At 56.8% G+C, this 19,836-nt stretch overlaps 2 protein-coding genes across 4 annotated transcripts in view; one reads left to right on the top strand and one right to left on the bottom strand.

Annotated features, from left to right (window-relative positions):
• Positions 1-3,891, top strand: part of TRAPPC12 (trafficking protein particle complex 12) — a 38,170-nt gene extending 34,279 nt beyond the window's left edge. For all 3 annotated transcript variants that reach the window (XM_018052724.1, XM_018052725.1, XM_018052726.1), the window contains exons 10-12: positions 1,391-1,491; positions 2,076-2,163; positions 2,274-3,891. In XM_018052724.1, coding sequence (XP_017908213.1) covers positions 1,391-1,491; positions 2,076-2,163; positions 2,274-2,516 — 432 coding nt within the window. In that variant the 3' untranslated portion in view covers positions 2,517-3,891. The remainder of the gene's footprint in view (positions 1-1,390; positions 1,492-2,075; positions 2,164-2,273) is intronic.
• On the bottom strand, positions 11,173-19,567 carry ADI1 (acireductone dioxygenase 1). Its single transcript, XM_018052723.1, has 4 exons — positions 19,343-19,567; positions 17,470-17,589; positions 13,080-13,259; positions 11,173-12,152 (listed from the first exon to the last, which is right to left on the bottom strand). The coding sequence occupies exons 1-4, from the start codon at positions 19,460-19,462 to the stop codon at positions 12,033-12,035; spliced, it is 540 nt and encodes a 179-aa protein (XP_017908212.1). The 5' UTR covers positions 19,463-19,567; the 3' UTR covers positions 11,173-12,032.

Below are 19,836 nucleotides of genomic sequence, written 5' to 3'. Positions count from 1 at the left end.
CATGCGTGTGTGCGTACATGTGTGTACACGTGTGTGCGCGTGCGTGTGTGTACACGTGCGTGTGCGTGCGTGTGTGCGCGTACGTGTGTGCACGTGTGTGCGCGTGCATGTGTGCGCGTGTGCGCGTACATGTGTGTACACGTGTGCGTGTGTGCACGTGTGTGGGCGTGCGTGTGTGCGTGTACACGTGTGTGTGCACGTACGCGTGTGTGTGTGCGTGCGTGTGTGTACCCACTGTTCTCAGCAGCACTTAGTATCTGTTTTCTGTCTTCATAGAAGTAGCTTGCTCTTTCTCTCTCTGTTCTCAGATAATTGTAGAATTATCTGTTGCTGGAAGATGTGAATACCTGACTCAAAGAGGCCTGAGCCACACTCCTGGGGTTTGTGGGACAACTTATTAACAGCTTTAGTGTTCCATGTGTGGGGGAGGTTTCTTCTCTGTTTCCGGGATCAATTTTGGCAATTTCAGTTCAGTTCAGTCACTCAGTCATGTCCAACTCTTTGCGACCCCATGAATCACAGCACGCCAGGCCTCCCTGTCCATCACCAACTCCCGGAGTTCACTCAGACTCACAGCCATCGAGTCGGTGATGCCATCCAGCCATCTCATCCTCTGTCGTCCCCTTCTCCTCCTGCCCCCAATCCCTCCCAGCATCAGAGTCTTTTCCAATGAGTCAACTCTTCGCATCAGGTGGCCAAAGTACTGGAGCTTCAGCTTTAGCATCATTCCCTCCAAAGAAATCCCAGGGTTGATCTCCTTCAGAATGGACTGGTTGGATCTCCTTGCAGTCCAAGGGACTCTCAAGAGTCTTCTCCAACACCACAATTCAAAAGCATCAATTCTGCGGCGCTCAGCTTTCTTCACTTAGAGTGTCAAAATAAAGATCGCATGTCTGCTCCATGTGCTCACATGCATCTGCTTAGAGTTCTGTGAAGCAGTCCTCTTTCATAATCACTTTGGCTTCATCTTACCTGAGGTCATTTCTGTTATATCTGTAATTCTATTTTACTTACGGTTTCTTTTCCTTGATTAGTTCTTCCACTTACTATCTCATGTTTTTTCTTCAAATAACTAGTTTGGGTTTGTTTATTTGCTTACTAGACATATCACAGTACTTTTTATTATATTGCCTTTTTAATTGCCTTTTTATATAATTTAATCACTCACTTTCTGACACGTGGACAGATGTTGACATCCTGCTCCGTCCTAAATGGCTTTTTCTTTTTGTTTTTTAATGGAAAATGACAGTTAGTAAGTGGCTCCAGAGTTCCGCCGTGCCTGCTGTCTAATCATGTCTGCAGCATCCTCACCTGGCGTTGGGGAGCTGTCTGTGTGGGTGTGGATTTAGCGTTTGTCACCTGAATTGACTGCTTCATTTTTTCAAAGCAGATTGGAGACATAAAAACAGCTGAAAAGTACTTTCAAGACGTAGAGAAAGTAACACAGAAACTGGATGGACCACAGGGCACAGTCACGGTCTTGATGAACAGGTGTGTATTGCTGCTCTGTGCTTCGCAGCTTCACTGAGATGTAGGTAAGAGCGCAGTGCAGGTTTACGGTGTGGACAGGAACGACCTGGTTTCCATGCATTGTGAGATGATGCCCACAGAACAGAGAGCACTCATCATCTCACACAGACACAAAGTTAAAGACGGGGCGCACCCAACGTCACACGCAACACGCAGCGGTGTTGATGGCATTCGCGGTGCTGAGCGCCTGTTCACGCGGAGCTTTGTACCTTCGGCCCGCCTTCATCCAGCCCCTGCCCTCCTCCCCTGGTAGCCACAGATGGAACCTTTCTCTGTGAGTTTGTTTCGAGTGTCGCTGACCTGAAACACCATCCGTTCCTGTTACACAGCATAGTGACCTGATGTTTCTCTCTCTTTCGCACTGATCAGGATGACTGGTCTAGTCATGGTCTGTCTGCCCACAAAGATAAGGCGTTATTACAGACTGCATTCCCCGCGCCCTCCCCACAAGGTTGCACTTCATGGAGCTGCCCCCTCAGTGTCCCCGCCACACACCCGCCTGCATCTGACTTCTGGATCATCCTTCCTGTGTTGCTTATTTGCAGAGCTTTCCTTTACCTCGGTCAGAATAACTTCGCCGAAGCGCACAGGTTCTTCACGGAGATCCTGAGGGTGGACCCGTCGAATGCAGTGGTAAGATGCCCCGGGCAGAGGTGGCGCATCTGCTGGTGTCAGGCACCCTCCAGGGCTGGGGGGCCCTGGGCCACCCGCACACACCCACCCAGCCCTGCCCCGCCCCCCAGGCCAGCAACAACGCAGCTGTGTGCCTGCTGTACCTGGGCCGCCTCAAGGACTCGCTGCGGCAGCTGGAGGCCATGGCCCGGCGGGACCCGCGGCAGCACCTGCACGAGAGCGTGCTCTTCAACCTGACCACCATGTACGAGCTGGAGTCGTCGCGCAGCCTACAGAAGAAGCAGGCTCTGCTGGAGGCCGTGGCCGGCACGGAGGGCGACTGCTTCAACACGCAGTGCCTCAAGCTGGCCTAGCGCCCCCGCGCACACCCCGGCCCTCCCGCCCGGTGTCTGCCCACCGCCTCCTCCATCAGGCAGGCTGCAGACACGGGGTGCGCACGCACAGGGGCCGGGGGCACCCGGGGCCACTCCTAGCAGCCTCAGGGGAGAGCTGACCGCGTAACACACACAGTTCTCGCCCGAGCCAGAGCGTTCTAGAGATTCGTAGATCAGGGAGAGGGCCCGTTCCCCTGCCCCAGAGCTGCAGCTCCACGCTGCTCCCTTGGGGCCTTTTCCAGCCTCTGCGGAGCCCCTCGGAGAAGTCTGGTGCCGGGGGAGCGGATCCATTCTTCGTCCTGCGTGTTTCCAGCACAGGGGCGGGGGCGAGGACAGGGGTCTGCATGTGCAGTGGGGCCAGGACAGGGGTCACTGCTCTCAGCTCTGGGGGTCGCTGTCTGCTTCCGTACTTACACCGTCACTCCTGCCATTAAAGTGTCTAACGCACCTGATTCAAGAACCCTGGCAGGGGCCCTTTAAGTTACCGAGCTCTGCTAGTACGTTTTAAAACAGAGTTCACTCAAGATTCTGATATAAACGTGTATTGCATAAAGCAGAGCCAAGCTGTATTTCTAGTTATTTCCATGGTAAACACACAAATGCGGCATCTCCTGGGCAGACGGTCTCAGCAGTCGTTGAAACAGACTAGTTACCCTGTGAAATGGGAGAGACAGGAGAGGCCGCCACAAGGACCGGGCCTACACCTCCAGAGAGAGTGAGGGGCGCCTCCGGCTCAGGCAGGGAGGGGACCCCCACCCCCACCCCCACCCCGAGCGTCCGCAGCCTCTGGGCTCACCCTTGGGGTCTGCCTGCTTCACGCCGTTTTCCTGTAAGTTTCTATACCAAATGCATCAAGTACTGTTAGCCTGCCTTCCGGGAGGGGGGGTCCCAGCCCAGGGGAGACCCACACCCCGTGCTCCCCGATCCCAGATCCAGGCCTCAACTGCACATCACACACCCAGGAGGCACCCCAAAAGCTGCTCCCCCGGAACCTCCCCAAACCCCAGCATGGCTCTCTGCAGAGATGGGCCTCCAAGGGGGTGTCCAGGTGGGATGGAGTCCCAAGGGTCGGCGCACAGGGACGCACAGGAGAGGACCTGGCAAGGAGCGAGGCCCAGGGACCACCCTGCAGCCCCAGCCCCCAGGCCACGACAGGTCAGCATCTGTTGCTGAAGCTGTTGTCTGCGGGGCTCATCACCCGAGCTGAGACACCCACACCCCTGGGGGCTGTGCTGCTCACCCCCCGCAGCTGTCGGGGAGCCTTGTGGGAACACACGCTCACACGTGTGTGAGCAGAAAAACCATGGAGCATTTATGGAAAATAAACTGGCAACGGAGTCAGAAATTGTGATAATAGGGTGTTTCCATTCATCACCACGCATTCCTGGGGGGCGTTCACACAAGACCATGTCGTTTAAAAAGTTAATGACCTGGAAAAGTCCTCAAATGTGTGTTTACACGACACATATGTTAATAGAAAAGGCTGCAGACCAATACTTGATGTTAAACTACAGTCATAGGAAGGATGGGCTGAAACGCATTTCTATTTTCCCTTTTATGCTTATGTTTCTACATAATGTGTGTGTGTGTTATAACCAGTGGGAAAAAGTCACCGAAACTGGTAAATGTTTTGCCTTTAAAAAATAAGCAGTGATTTAGAGAAGGTAGTGAAAGTGTGCCATGCCCATAGCTGAGGAGTGCACACAGTGGCTACCAGGGAGACCCAAGTATGCATGAGTGTGGGCGTGCCCGCGCCTCCAGGTGTCAGGGTTAGGGATGTGTGTACTCTGAAATGCCGTTCATGTTTAAAATGAAATAGATATGTTGCTGACTGCGAATCTTTAATGGGAAAGATTAGCGATCTCTTCAAGAAACTTAGAGATACCAAGGGAACATTTCATGCAAAGATGGGCACAATAAAGGACAGAATTGGGATGGACCTAACAGAAGCAGAAGATATTAAGAAGAGGTGGCAAGAAAACACAGAAGAACTGTGCAAAAAAAATCTTCATGACCCAGATAATCACAATGGTGTGATCACTCACCTAGAGCCAGACATCCTGGAATGCGAAGTCAAGTGGGACTTAGGAAGCATCACTACGAACAAAGCTAGTGGAGGTAATGGAATTCCAGTGGAGCTATTTCAAATCCTAAAAGATGATGCTGTGAAAGTGCTGCACTCAATAGCCAGCAAATTTGGAAAACTCAGCAGTGGCCACAGGACTGGAAACAGTCCCAAAGAAAGGCAGTGCCAAAGAATGCTCAAACTACCGCACGATTGCACTCATCTCACATGCTAGTAAAGTAATGCTCAAAATTCTCCAAGCCAGGCTTCAACAGTCCAGATGTTCAAGCTGGATTTAGAAAAGGCAGAGGAACTAGAGATCAAATTGCCAACATCCGCTGGATCATCAAAACAAGAGAGTTCCAGAAAAACATCTGCTTCATCGACCACACTAAAGCCTTTGTGTGGATCACAACAAACTGTGGGAAATTCTTCAAGAGACAGGAATACCAAACCACCTGACCTGCCTCTTGAGAAACCTGTATACAGGTCAAGAAGCAACAGTCAGAACCGGACACGGAACAACAGACTGGTTCCAAATTAGGAAAGGAGTACATCAAGGCTATATATTTTCACCTTGCTTATATAAGTTATATGCAGAGGACATCATGTGAAATTCCAGGGTGGATGGAGCACAGCTGGAATCAAGATTGCCGGGAGAAATGTCAATAACCTCAGATATGCAGGTGACACCACCCTTATGGCAGAAAGTGAAGAGGAACTAAAGAGCCTTTTGATGAAAGTGAAAGAGGAGAGTGAAAAGCTGGCTTAAAACAACATTCAGAAAACTAATATCATGGCATCCGGTCCCATCACGTCATGGCAAATAGATGGAAAACAGTGAGACTTTATTGTGGGGGCTCCAAAATCACTGCAGTTGGTGACTACAGCCATGAAATTAAAAGACACTTGCTCCTTGGAAGAAAAGCTATGACCAACCTGGATAGCATATTAAAAAGCAGAGACGTTACTTTGCCAACAAAATGTCCCTATAGTCAAAGCTATGGTTTTTCCAGTAGTCATGTATGGATGTGAGAGCTGGACTATAGAGAAAGCTGATTACCAAAGAATTGATGCTTTTGAACTGTGGTGTTGGAGGAGACTCTTGAGAGTCCCTTGGACTGCAAGGAGATCCAACCTGTCCATCCTAAAGGAGATCAGTCCTGAATATTCATTGGAACGACTGACGCTGAAGCTTAAGCTCCAATACTTAGGCCACCTGATGTGAAGAACTGAGTCATTGGAAACGACCCTGATGCTGGGAAAGATTGAAGGCGGGAGGAGAAGGGGGCGACAGAGGATGAGATGGTTGGATGGCGTCACCGACTCAATGGACACGAGTTTGAGCAAGCTCCAGGAGTTGGTGACGGACAGGGAGGCCTGGTGTGCTGCAGCCCGTGGGGTCCTAGAGTCAGACAGGACTGAGCGACTGAACAGCAACACGAACACTGCAGATACACGTGATCTTTTCGTGGGTGGTGGTGGTGGTGGTTTCTTGGCTGCACTGGGTCTCCCTTGCCACGCGTGGTCTTTCTCTAGTTGCAGCCGTGGGGGCTTCTCGTGGTTGTGGCCTCTTCCTTGCCCAGCACCGGCTCTAGGCTCGCAGGTCTCAGCAGTCGTGGCAGCCGTGGTTAGCTGCCCTGCTGCGTGTGGAGTCTTCCCTGAGCAGAGACTGGAGCCTCGCTGCCGGCATTGGCAGGCAGATTCTTAGCCAGCAGACCAGCGGGGAAGCCATCTGTAGATGCACGTTTGCAGAACTGGAGACAAACACATGCGGAGCCTCGTGGCTCAGAGTGACTGCCAGCGGCACGGGCGCCGGGGGCTGTTTAAGGACAAGGATACCCTCTGGCACCTTGGCCTGGCATGGACAGCGAGGCCAGCAGTCCCGAGAGCATCAAGCAAAGAGCTGCTGTGGGCGGGGGGGAGGCCGGGGGGCCAGCCCACAGGCAGGGCTCCATGCCCAGCAGGGGTGGAGCAGGCCATCCCCTCTCTCCCCGGGTAGAGGGCCTCTGTCCCTCCAGAGGTGAGGGCAGGGGGCTTCTTGCACACCCCTCCATCCCCAGCACACATCAGGGCGGCACCCACCCCACCCCCGCCTGCCTCCTCACCAGCAGGCAGACCCAGGCTGTCCCCAGGGCTAGGCCTGGGCCAGGCGGGAAGGACCCCCCGCCCGTGACCGCATCCAGCCCAGCTTGCTGGTGACCAAGTCCTCTCAGCCGGTCTCACGTGTAGGAGGAGATGGCCAATTCAGGTGTTGGGAATTATGTGCAAATTGGCCCTCCTTGAACCTCAGACAAGTCTATTACCCATTACAGACGCATAAATAAAGCAGGTAAAATACGTGCCAGCCTCCCCCTGTCCACGACCCCCTCCTAGAGAAAATGGATCCAACCTTTCCAGTAACTGATCACAGAGCATCTCGGACCTCAGGGCCCCTCATCCAGGACCCTGCTGCAATTTGAGCACTGTCCCCACGTTGAGCTCCCCCCATACTTCCCGCCCAGTTACTCCAGAGAGCAGGGTACTTGGTGGGTGCAGGGCAAGAAGGGTGAAGGTGCCCCTGGGTGACTGCCATGCCGGGCAGCCTCGTGTGGCTGGTGAGCAGGGTGGGCTCACCATGTTGTGAGTCTCCCACTCGGGGTCCTCGAAGAAGGACGTGACTGGGGGTCACCTGCATACGGGCGTCTGGGGACCAGGGGACCTGCAGGAGGTCGGGTGGAGAGCTGAGCACTCGGAGCCTCGGGTCTCGCCTGAGAAATGGGGGACGGGCTGGGCTCAGCTTGCTGACACTGCCACAGCAGACACCCACGGATGAGCAGCTGGACGTGCCCCGAGTCCGCACCTCAGTCCAGGCCAGCAGTGCGCTTCCGGGCTCTGCGAGGCTGGCTCGGGGGGCTCCAGTCACAGCCCCACCTGGCCCTCAGGGTGCCCACGCGGCCTCTGCCCCCTGTCTCCTCTTCGGTAAGGACCCCGGGTCTAGGTTCAGGGCCACCCTCACCGGGAGGACCTCCCTGGGAGCCGTGTGCAGTCACACCTGCAAGGACCCCATTTCCAAGTAAGGTCAGGTCCCGAGGCTCCAGCGACGGGAGGCTTCCGTGTTGGGCACTCAGCCCGAGACGCCTGCTGGCAGCGCTCAAGATGTGGAAACAGGCTTGTTCCACTCCAGGGTCCTCCCGGACGCCCCCTGGGACCTTTGCTCTCCGCGGACCCCCAGGGTGTGCTTCTGCCCGTGTGTCCCTGTGGGCCCCCCTCAGTGGCCTGCCTCACCAGCCAGCCATCAGGATTAGTTAACGGTGGCGCGGGCCCCAAGACACGGGTGTGCCCGCAGACTGCCCGGACTGCACTGATGCGCCTCTGTGGGGCTCCTGCGTCCTCAGATGAGACTCCGTCTGGCCCCCGGATTTCTTGGAACTGTTTGCACAAATCAAACAAGCATTTGAAACCTGAAAAATAAAATGCATTCATTAAAATCCAGGAGGGGAAACCAAAGGATGGGGGTTTGAGTAGGGGGCCTCCTTCCTTAGAAAGGCAGGCCCCATTCCAGAAGGGGCCGCAGGGCACATGGGCCCCAGGCCACCTGGGTGTCCTCCCGGTTGCCACCGCACCCAAGAACTCAGTTCAGTTCAGTGGCTCAGTCGTGGCCGACTCTGCGACCCCCTGGACATCTAAGAGGATGTTTGGGAAAACGCCTCCTAAGGTGGAGCCTGGAGAACACCTGGAAACGCTGCGTGACAGCATACTCCCCTGCACATTTGCATCAGCACATGCGGATGCATGCACGCACACACACTGCACACGCACACACATGCGCTCGTGCACACACGCAAACTTCCCCCACGCGTGCACACACTTCCCCCGCACACACACTTCCCCCGCACACACTTCCCCCACACGCACACACATGCACACTTCCCCCTCACACAAACACAGGCACAGACGCACACTTCCCCCGCGCACGCACACACATGCAGACTTCCCCCTCACACAGACACGTGCACAGAAACACTTCCCCCGTGCACACACACACACACACACACTTCCCCCTCACACACACACATGCACAGACACACACTTCCCCCACGCGCACACACACACTTCCCCCTCACACACACACATGCACAGACACACACTTCCCCCACGCGCACACACACACTTCCCCCTCACACACACACATGCACAGACACACACTTCCCCTCCGCACGCACACACACACACACTGCCCCTGCACACACACACGTGCACACGTGCACACACTTCCCCCGCGTGGACACATACACTGCACATGCGCAAACATGCACGCACACACACACTGCACACACTTCCCCTGCGCGTGTGCACACATACACACTGCCCCTGCACACACGTGTGCATGCACACACACACACTCCCCCCACACCTGCAGCCGCAGCACTAGCGCTGGTGATGAAGTCCTGACGGTGCTGCCTGTGGTCTCTAATCAGGAGCGCTGATCACCCCACCCAGCGGTCCCGGGCCCCCTTGTCCACCAGCGGTGTCAGCTTCCTGTCCGCAGGCCCCCAGCTCACGGGCCCCCCCTCCACCACCCCAGGCAGTGGTCTCAAGAGGACCCGGCAGGGCTGCCGCCCCTGCCCCGCGCCACGTGAGGATGCAGCCAGGAGGGGCCTCCCGGAACCAGCCTGCCGCCCCCAGGTCTGCCGCGGACATCTCAGACCCAGGGAGATGGGCTCCCCGAGCAAAGCATCAGGCCAGTCTCTCGCCCTGGAGGGAAGCTGGAGTCTAGAACCTTGTGGGGCATTGGGAGGGGGCAGTCACATCCTGCACGCTGGCCCTCCAGCAGGTAGACACCCGGCGCCCCTCTTCCAAGGCTGAGTGACCCCGGCCCCCTCGGCAGACACAAAAGCCTCCAGCTTTGAGAGACCAGAGCCGAGCAGGGAGCAGTGCGAGGAGCGAGCCCCCAAACCGGGCTACACCAAGTCCCCTCCGTAAGGGGCAGAGAATGAGGCCAGAGGGCGAGGCTCCGGGGTCACCTAGATGCGCTCCTGCAAGCCTGTTCGGCCTGAGCTCCTGGGAGAAGCAACATCAGGGTCTCCGGGGGAGGGGGCAGACCCCTGGGCTCAGCCTCCTGAGATGTGCCCCCCCTTCCCCTCAGCAGGGTTTCCCTGGTGGCTCAGCTGGTGAAGAATTGCCTGCAATGAAGGAGCCCTCAGCCGATTCTTGGGTCAGGAAGATTCCCTGGAGAAGGGATAGGCTACCCACTCATCTTCTTGGACTTCCCTGGAGGCTCACATGGTAAAGAATCTGCCTGCAATGCAGGAGACCGGGGTTCAATCCCTGGGTTGGGAAGATCCCCTGGAAGAGGGCATAGCAACCCACTCCAGTATTCTTGCATGGAGAATCCTATGGACAGAGGAGCCTGGCGGGTTACAGTCCATGGGGTCGCAAAGAGTCGGACACGACTGAGCAACTAGGCACAGCACAGCAGCTCCCCTCAGCATCCACCCCCCAACCCCACCCCCTAGAGGAGCTGGGCCTGGAGGAACAGTGATGCTCACGGGCCCAGGCGTGTCTGAGGTCTGTGAGGTCGGGCTCTGCTCCCAACTTCCTGCAGATCAGCAAACAGTATCGCCTGTGGGGCACCACCACTGCCTCTGGCTTGCGTTTCTGCTGCTAACTTTCCCTCCTTACCATCTGTGCTTAGTCGCGCAGTCGTATCCGATTCTGCGGCCCCACGGACTGCAGCACGCCAGGCCTCCCTGTCCATCACTAACTCCTGGAGTTCACTCAGACTCATGTGCACTGAGTCAGTGATGCCATCCAACCATCTCATCCTCTGTCGTCCCCTTCTCCTGCACTCAATCTTTCCCAGCATCAGGGTCTTTTCAAATGAGTCAGTTCTTCGCATCAGGTGGCCAAAGTACTGGAGTTTCAGCTTCAGCATTAGTCCTTCCAATGACTATTTAGGACTGATTTCCTTTAGGATTGACTAGTTTGATTCCCTTGCAGTCCAAGGGACTCTCAAGAGTCTTCTCCAACACCACAGTTCAAAAGCATCAATTCTTCGGCGCTCAGCTTTCTTTACGGTCGAACTCTCACATCCGTACATGACCACTGGGAAAGCCACAGCCTTGACTAGACGGGCCTTTGCAGGCAAAGTGATGTCTCTGCTTTAACGCACTGTCTATTCGTGAGCCGCACGCCACCCCTGAGTGCTGCACACCTACAGGGAGGGCACGCCTGTCCAGTGACCTGTTGAGACGTGTCTCCCTCACCAAGCAGTGCTCCCAGGTCCACACGGACAGCTCGGCCCCCAGGCGGGTGCCCCTGGAGCCCCTGACTGCAAATCCATAAACCACCATCGTCTCTCTGACTGACGGTGCCCACAGGAGGAGCCACCCCTGCTCCGAGGTGCCCTCTCGTCTCCTGAGCCCTGTCAGGAGGGGCAGCCCCCGACTCGGGGGGCTGACGGTGTTACCCCTGTGTGGCCAGCACGCAGCTTGACCCTAAGACCAGCGTTCACCCACACAGCGAGGCCTGGGGTCCCTCCGTGCCTGGAAACATGCCAAAACCAACGTGGAAGCAATGACATATCCATTTCCACAGAAAGATTTTTAATCCAGCCTAAAAGAATACCCAAAGCAAACTGCCCTTCAAATCTCAGGCTAATTCAGGGGTTTTCTATGATTATAACAAATGAGATAATTGTATCTCAAAACTGTTGATCAAAAATACAAACGATGTACCAATTCTTGTTAAAATGCAAAGGCTTGATTGTAGAAGACATTTACTGTTCAAGTTTACCCTAGAAACCGCACGCGGAGCAGCGCTGACCCAGGAAACACAGACACAGCTGCGCACACGCACACGCACACGCATCAGGGGATGGAGGCGAACGGGGCGACTTGAAGGAACCACAAGCACCAGAATATAAGGCAGCTCCAAGCCGCCAGCAGAGCATCAAGGCAGCTCCTTTATTCTGAGCAAGAAAGTGGCGTAAGCGAGTGCGTGTCCCCCAACATGCCAGCTTCCCCCCAGCACCCCTGTGTCTTGGGAGAAAAGTGGGTGACCTGTCCACCCGTCCTGGCACCCACTGTCACATGCCTGCACAGGGCAGGTATGGCCTCGCCTGGCACCTGTTTAAAAGCCCGAGAATCAGGCAGCAAGTGGCTGTATTTGGGGAGATGAAACTCACTGGTCAGAGCTGAAGGCTCGAGCTAGTGTGGGGCCACTGACCCCTGACCCCGAATCAGAGAAGTGAATCACCTGCCCAAATTTCCAGCTGGTTGCACATCCAACCAGCTCCATAGCTCCGTCCATTAAACATGTTCTGATCAAAAAAATAGTGTTCTGATCTGACAAGCTTGCAGAGGAGGCTCCCCAGCCTCGAGCCTGCAGCGTTGAAGCAGGGGGAAGGGACAGACTCCACGCTGCCTCATGAGGGGCCCGAGGGGCCGCTAAGCCGTCCGTGCCAGGAACTCCAGGTACCGCGTCCGGGCCTCGAGGTGGTCCGACGGCCGGTTGTACGGCGTCCACACAGGGTCTCCCACGAACAGCCGCATGGCCTTCACATAGTTCTGGGGAGACACAGACAGCAGTGCTGGTTACACAGCCGTGAGGTCACGCTCTATGCTGCTCACCCCCGTTCTCACGCACATTCCTCTGAAAGGCAGGAGGCCCCACGCTCAGGCAGCCACAGGGCAGCATCGGGCCCACGCTCTCGACAGACACACGCCTTGCACGCGGGCCCCTCCCGCAGCACGGTTAGAAACCTGCACCCCTGTCCAGCCAGGGTGCACGTCCGGGGGTGTGTCCTACAGGGGACACGATGGCAAACGCGTGAGGTTCTTTCTCCCGGAACCCAGAGAACTGGAGACAGCTAGCGGACCCATCTCTCGGGGTCACCACTCCGCAAGTAAACCAGAGTGTGTCCCAGAGTGGCCAGCAGGCAGCTGCGCACAGGCCGGGGCTGTCTATATGCCGACAGGAAACCGTCCCGAAGCGCAGTGAGCAGAAAAGAGGGGCGCCACCCCCGACAGAAGTCAGCTGGCTCCTGGGCACGACTCACATTCGCCTGCCAAGCGAGCCGTCTCTCTGAGAAGACTTCTGAGGGCCTGGTCACGGCCACCTTCAGGGAGAGGCGCTGGGGCCTTCCCTCACACGCCCTCTCCGAGTCCTGAGCCTTAAGCTGAGCACACCCTGAGTCTCAGGTCAGTCCCAAGCCCACGGAGGGAGCCCCAGACCACCCTTCTCCTGCTTCTGTGACCGTGTCCATGGCTCCAGCGCCCGACGGCTGAGGCCCAACGGACATGCTCTCGAATGATGAAGGAGCAGGGACCCCTGGAGAGGCGCCTCCCATGGGCCTGGGCACGTGCCCAGTGAACATTCACGGCCCCCGTGAACCCTCAGCCGCTCGCTGAGGCAGCTTCCTCGCCTGGCGCTGCCAGGGCTGAGCATCCAACAGGCGCGCAGACCACACTCCAGCAGAGCGGCTGTGAGCCCACCTTCTCGTCCAGCGTGAAGCGGTGATAGATGCCGGCGGGCAGGGTGATCATGTCCCCCTTCTCCATGGAGATCCGGATCCACTGGTCCTCCCGGTCCCGCACGTCAAAGTACCCGCTGCCGTCCAGGATGTAGCGGATCTCCTCGTCCAGGTGTAAGTGCTCCTCAAAGAACATCTTGATCTGAGGGGGTGGGGGGCTCTGTGAGCTGGCGGCCCCCGGGGGGAGGTGGCCGGAACCACCCCTGCCCCAGCGCGGACCACCCGGCCCACCCCCACGAGATGCGAAGGCACGTGGTCACCCCGGCGGGGCAGGAGTGGCGTGTGCATCTGAGGAAGGCGCTCAGTAAACACCTCCCGCTCATCCCTACCTGGCCTGTCTTCTGGGGCTCTATCCTCTAACATTTCACAATAAAAATGCTCGAATGTGCACGAACGTTGGAAGCACGCGCCAGTAAACACCCACGCAACCTTCACCTTTCTCCTTAACTGGCCTTCTTAAGATTCCCCACTTCTTGCCTCTCGTCCCAGAGGGTTTCAAAGCTCTCCTCACGTAATGCTTCCACCCTTCTGAACGATCCACAGACATTTGGAAAATCCCCGCTTCCAGTGAGAACGGCAGCCTCTCGGGCAGGCGAGGCCGTGAGGACAGGTCCCCCCGCTGCTGGGCACACAGCCCCTGGAGGGGTGGGCACAGCTGGACACGCACTGACCCGCCACCCATCTAGGAATCTACCCTGAAGATTCGCCTCCAACAGCACGGAAAGACATGCACACGCCGCTCCCTGCTGTGCACGCGCGGCCCCCTGCTGTGCACGCGCGGCCCCCTGCTGTGCACGCGCCGCCCCCTGCTGTGCACGCGCCGCTCCCTGCTGTGCACGCGCGGCCCCCTGCTGTGCACGAGCCGCTCCCTGCTGTGCACGAGCCGCTCCCTGCTGTGCACGAGCCGCTCCCTGCTGTGCACGCGCCGCTCCCTGCTGTGCTTGCTGTCTGTCGCTGAGGAACACTGGAGACGCCCAGAAGGCAGGAGCAGAGCGGGATGGTACAGTCAACGGGCACGCGGGCTCCGACAGCAGGGCGCGGCGCAGCGCGGGCCAGCCAAGGGGAGCTGAGGGGGCCTTCTGGTAGAGTCTTCATTTTAAGCCTGGCTATGGCAGCCCCCTCCAGGACTCCTGCCTGGGGACTTCCAAGGACAGAGGAGGCGGGCGGGCTACAGTCCACGGGCTTGCAGAAAGTCGGACAAGACTGTGCGACTCACTTTCACTTTACATCTTACAGTCATAAATAAAAATAAAACAAGCTTGGGGCCCCGGGGAGGGGGGGACCTTAAATCTGGAATCAAGCCATATGCTCACAACCACAGGAGGAAGAGAAAACTCCTAAGTGCTTCTGAACACAGCTCTCTGACTACACCCTCAGTAAGGCAGGACCGCGACTCGCCTGGAACTCCACGGACAGGCCTGCTGATCCCAACGGTGTGGATGCAGCCGCCACTGGGCACCGTGGTGTGTGCAGGAGGAGAGAGACCCGAGGACGAGCCGCAGGAGCCCGGGGGCACGAACACCCTGACACCTGAGCTAGGGAGCATGGAGGGGCTGGGAACACGGCGGGGACGCGGCAGGACCACAGAGAGGGCCCCACCCCACCCCGCCTCCGCCTCACCGAGTCTGGACCGATCTGAACATCAAGGTGGATCGCGGCAGGAATGGACACGGGCCCATGAGGAAACCAAGAATCCGCACGCCCATACTGACGGGCATCGACGGGAGAGAAGCCGGCCAAGTCAGTACAGGAAGATGATGGACGGAGGGACAGGGTAACTGACTCAGGGCGGGGTCAGCAAGATTCACTCACACCAAGTCCAAGTTTGACACCAAGCAGAAGAGTCACAGGCAGAAAGTCAGTCTCCACAGACTCCTTCCTTAGAGCAGGAAGAGTCGTCCAATCACAACACGGAACCCTGATGGGCACCAGTTTAGCCAAGTTTTGCGTCATGGTCACTGGGACCCCCACCCCACCCCGGGCACAGGCCTCCGGGCGGGGTGCCCTGAGCAGATGCAGCACTCCTTCCGCAGGATTCCTGCCCAAAACGTGTTAACCTAAGACAACCGTGAGATAATCAGAGAGTAAAGAAGTGTGTTTTACAAGAACAAGAGATAAGCTGGTGTTAGGGACAGGGTTTTATTTCAGGAGAAATAAAATAAAATAGAAGGTGGTAACGATAAGAATAATCTAACAGCCAGGATTTACAACCGTCAAGCCCCTCCTATGGAAGGAAGGGGACTGGTGAGAAGACAGGAAGTCTAAAATTCCAAGTAAGAACATAAAATTTAAATCTAAGAGGGTATCAGGACTTGCAAGCACTCAGTGAGAAATTTCGGCCTTTTGTAAGGTACTATGACGCCTGAACTCCAACCAGCAGGAATCACGTGGGACAGAACAGAGTGAAGGGAGAAACGCCATGGAACACGCCTGGGTTTGGCAGCCTGGGTGTCGCTGCGCCGCTCCCATCCTAGGGCAAGGCGCTGTTTCAAAAACACACAGAAGACACCCAAGCTAGCGAGGGGCAGTGTGGGTGGAGGCAGCCTTCCTGGTGGTCGGTGAAGACTCTGGACCAGGAGGACTGGGTTCTGGGCCTGGCTTTACCAACACAACCAGGGAAGAGGTCTTCACCCCCTCCAGGTGTCCACAGGTAAGAGAAAGAGGCTACGCTGAGTGGCTTAAGGCCGTGGCTTCCCAGTTCGTAGCTCAGCATGATGGAAACAGGAAGTCTTGGGAGCGACACAGCTGCCGAAGCTCACCAAGACAGAAAAATCCTGAGACTACTGCTGTTGCCACGGCCGTTTCATAACGGAGTCACCTTACTCCTGAAAAAGCAAAGACAACAATTCCAAAAACAAGGCCGTCCTTGAACTTGAACACATTCAGCCTCATTACAAACTCTGCATGTCTGTTTCCTCACTTGGCCAAAGATGAGTGAGTTTCTCCAGGAACAGGCACCTGGGAACCAACACAAACCGAGAATTTAAAAAATAACTGACTCCCACTTCCATATAAGATGGGGTAACAGAAACTGGACTTCCCCTCCCACCTCCAACAGTCAAAACAAACACCATGTACAAACTGATGGTTTGCAAAACACCAGACACCAGGGAAGGGAAGAGAGTGACTCGGGAGGCAGAAAGCCAGCGAGGTGAACCCCACACCTGCTCCGCATTCCACTGGGAGAGAGTTCTCGGGATGCGGAGCTGGGAGTGGGCACCCAGGCAGAGCACCCTGAGCTGAAAAGCAGGATTGAGAATCTGGGGAGACGGAGGGAGCTGGTGTGGACACAATGCCCAAGGGGAGAGACCTCCATGGCAAAATCCCAGAGGCCTGCAGAGGGCCTCCCTCAAGGGTTCCTCTCGAGCCCGTCTGTGCACACACGCGTGCAGGAAAAGGAGCTGCGGCTGGAGAAGCCTCAGGTTTGAAAAGAACAGTTCCTGGGCCTCTGCCGACCTGGGAACAGAGCCTGTCCCACCAGTCAGACTGGAAAAACCTCACTACCCCAGGGGCTCTGTGTGGTGGAGCAGAGCAGCCTGGGGGCTACAGTCCCTGGGATCGCAAGAGAGTCCAAGAAAGTCAGCCTGAGAAAGCGGCTAAACGACACCCAGCACCGCTCAGGGACACCTAACGTATCTTAAAGGAAAGGCTCAAAAGCATCCAATTGTTTCCAATAAGCTTACATGCATTCCAGAAGAAACCCGAAGAATATTTCTACCGGTACAAAAGGACCCAACATCCAAGAGAATAATCACAATGCCGGGCATCCAATCAATAATAACCAAGCGCACTAAGAACAAAACGTGACCTTTAGACACGGAGACAAGGGTTTGATCCCTGAGTCAGGAAGATTCCCTGGAGAAGGAAATGGTAACCCACTGCAGTATTCTTGCCTGGGAAGTCCCATGGACAGAGGAGCCTGGTGGGCTACAGTCCACGGGGTCACAAGAGTCCGACACACGACTTAGCAACTAAACAAACAAACAAAAAAACCACATGGCTTCATTGGCTAATCTGCCAAACATTTAAAGAAAAAAGTAAAACCATTCTAGACATACTCTTCCAAAAAACCAAAAAGGATGGAATACTTTTCAGCTGATTCTAAGGCCAGCATTCCTCTCATATAAACCAAAACGAAAGACATTTAAAAAGAAGGAAAGGCTTGCATTTATCAATGTGTGTGTGTGTTAGCTGCTCAGTCGTGTCCGACTCTATGCAGCCCCGCAGACTGCAGCCCACCAGGCGCCTCCATCCGTGGGATTTCCAGGCAACAGTACTGGAGTGGGGTGCCATTGCCTTCTCTCGTATTTACTAATGGTGAGTAATTAACAACTCCCCTTTAGTTCCCTTACCTTCTCCTCGTAGTTCGGTAGTTTGTCTTTGCATATGGTTATGATGTCCATCCAGGAGTAGTTTCTCTCTTTTCGGATCTTCTCTAATTCTGGATCGTTCTCGTATTTGTCTGCATCCAGCTAAAAGTTTAAACAAGCAACAAACAGGAGGTCACGTGAACACACCAAAACACCGAAACAGTCTCTTTCTGGATCTCCAATACGATTATACTTGGAATTTATTACCTAGTCCCGTGTCCACATTCTGGATCTCCAGGATAGTTATACTCCACATGTACTGCATTGATATCACTTGGTCCTTGGTCCTAAACTCACCTTTCTTCCCCTCCTTTCTCTGTCTCTTGGCATGCTTTCCCCTAAAGGCTAAAACCTGCAGCTGTGTTGAATTCCCACCTCCCTTCTCTCCAGCAGCGCTGCCAGGGAGTCTATTGAAACTGCACGCTTCCAGTCCCGCCACCAGGAGGCGGGGAAGCTCCGATCGCCGGAGCCTGTAACGGCACCTCCCCCCACCGCCATGTCCTGTCCCTCCGCCTCCTGTCCACTCTGCAAGGCGGCCTGACCTTAGTCTCTATGGCAACTCCATGGTCACTTTGTTTCAGCGAGCCGAAACACCTGAAGCCCTCTGAGCCCACAAATAAAACCCAAGTTCCACAGGCAGACAAGAGGCTTTCTACCCCGGGCCCAGCTGCCTTTTCTTTCTTTCAAGTTTTATTTACGCGTTTCTGCTTGGTCTTCACTGCTGTGTGCAGGCTTCGTGGAGCTGCAGCGAGCCGGCACATGGGCCCAGTGGCTGCAGCTCCCCGACTGCAGAGCGCCGGCCCGGCAGCTGCGGCGTCCTTGCCCCAGACACGTGAGAGCATCCAAACCAACCTGTGTCTCCTGCGTCAGCAGGCAGCCTCTACCGCTGAGCCGCCCAGAAGCCGGAGCAGTGAATTTCTAAACGACCACCCCCACACGAGCAGACCCCCACAGTGCACCTTCACATCCGGGTGACAGTTTCCCACACCCTACCGCTTCACTGAGACCACAGGCAAACAGTCCAACTATTGTCCTGCTCCAGATTAAGGCATTATAAAGCGCAAAAAGGCCCAGGGCGCTGGAAGCACAGAGTAAACAAGTCTACAGGACTCCTGGAAAAGACCCTGATGCTGGGGAAGGCTGAAGGCGGGAGGAGAAGGGGACGACAGAGGATGAGATGGCCATTAAGTCTGGGTAAACTCCAGGAGTTGGTGATGGACAGGGAGGCCTGGCGTGCTGCAGTCCATGGGGTCCCGAAGAGTGGGGCAAGACTGATCGAGTATACAAGTTTAATTCTGACAGTCCTGGATCTTCCCATCCACAGGATAACCAGGAGCCAGGAGGAGCCGGACTCGACCTGGCGGAGGAGCTGAAAACACAGCCTTACTTTATCCCCAGACACTTTCAAGGCTTGGCCAGTGTCCACTCCTGCTCCAAAACTGTCCCGTGGACAGCGAGACCGAAGGGCAGAGTCTGAACAAACGGCGCCTCCCGTCGAGCAGCCCCCCACCCCAGGGAGACGCACAGGGGACCCTTCAGGGACCCCCACCCGCCCTCCCGCCTCCCCGCCCGGGCCCCTGAGGACAGGCCCGCGCCTACAGGGCCCGGGCCTCCTACTGGGGCGCCGGGGACCCGCAGGCCCCGGGCCCGCTCTCACGCCGACCCCGCCGCCCCACGATCGCCGATCCCCGGCACCGAGCACGCGGCGCGCCCCGCGGTGGAGGCCCGGGGGCCGGCCCGGCCGCGCCGAGCCTGCGCACTGAGCACGGGCCCCGAGCTCCGCAGCCCCGCCGGCCGGAAGGCGGAGCGCGCGCGGCCGGAGGGGCGCCTGTGCCGCCGCGCGGGCCCCGCGTACCTTCCAGTAAAGGACCCCGAGCCGGCGCAGCTGCTCCAGGCCGACAGGGCGCGCGGGCTCGGCGCGGTGCGGCAGCCGCGGGTCGTCGGCCGCCTCGTCCATGTACCAGGCCTCCACCATGGCCGCGAACTGAGCGCGGGGCCTGGGCCGGGGTAGGCAGGGTGAGTCGGGGCCTGAGCCTGGACGCACGCGGGCGCCCCTCCTCCTCCCCTCCCTCCCCTTTTCCCCTCCCCGGGAGGGCGGGCGGGGCGCGCCTGGAAGCCCGGGGCGGAGCGCCTCCTTCCCGCCGGCGGGCGGGCTCCGGGCGCGAGGCGCTGTCCCTGGAGGAAAGCTGCAGGGCTCGAAACAGCCGCCCGCTGAAACTCCAGCTGCGCTTCGCTTGTGGCTCAGCTGGTAGGGAATCCGCCTGTAACGCGGGAGGCCTGGGTCCGATCCCTGCGTTGGGAAGATCCCCTGGAGGAGGGAACGGCTGCCCGGTTAAAACTCCCCACTGT

This window comes from Capra hircus, chromosome 8, assembly GCF_001704415.2.
Source record: "Capra hircus breed San Clemente chromosome 8, ASM170441v1, whole genome shotgun sequence".
Taxonomy (NCBI): domain Eukaryota; kingdom Metazoa; phylum Chordata; class Mammalia; order Artiodactyla; family Bovidae; genus Capra; species Capra hircus.
Note: the sequence above shows the minus strand (reverse complement) of the source record. Positions and strands in the feature narration are given on the sequence as shown.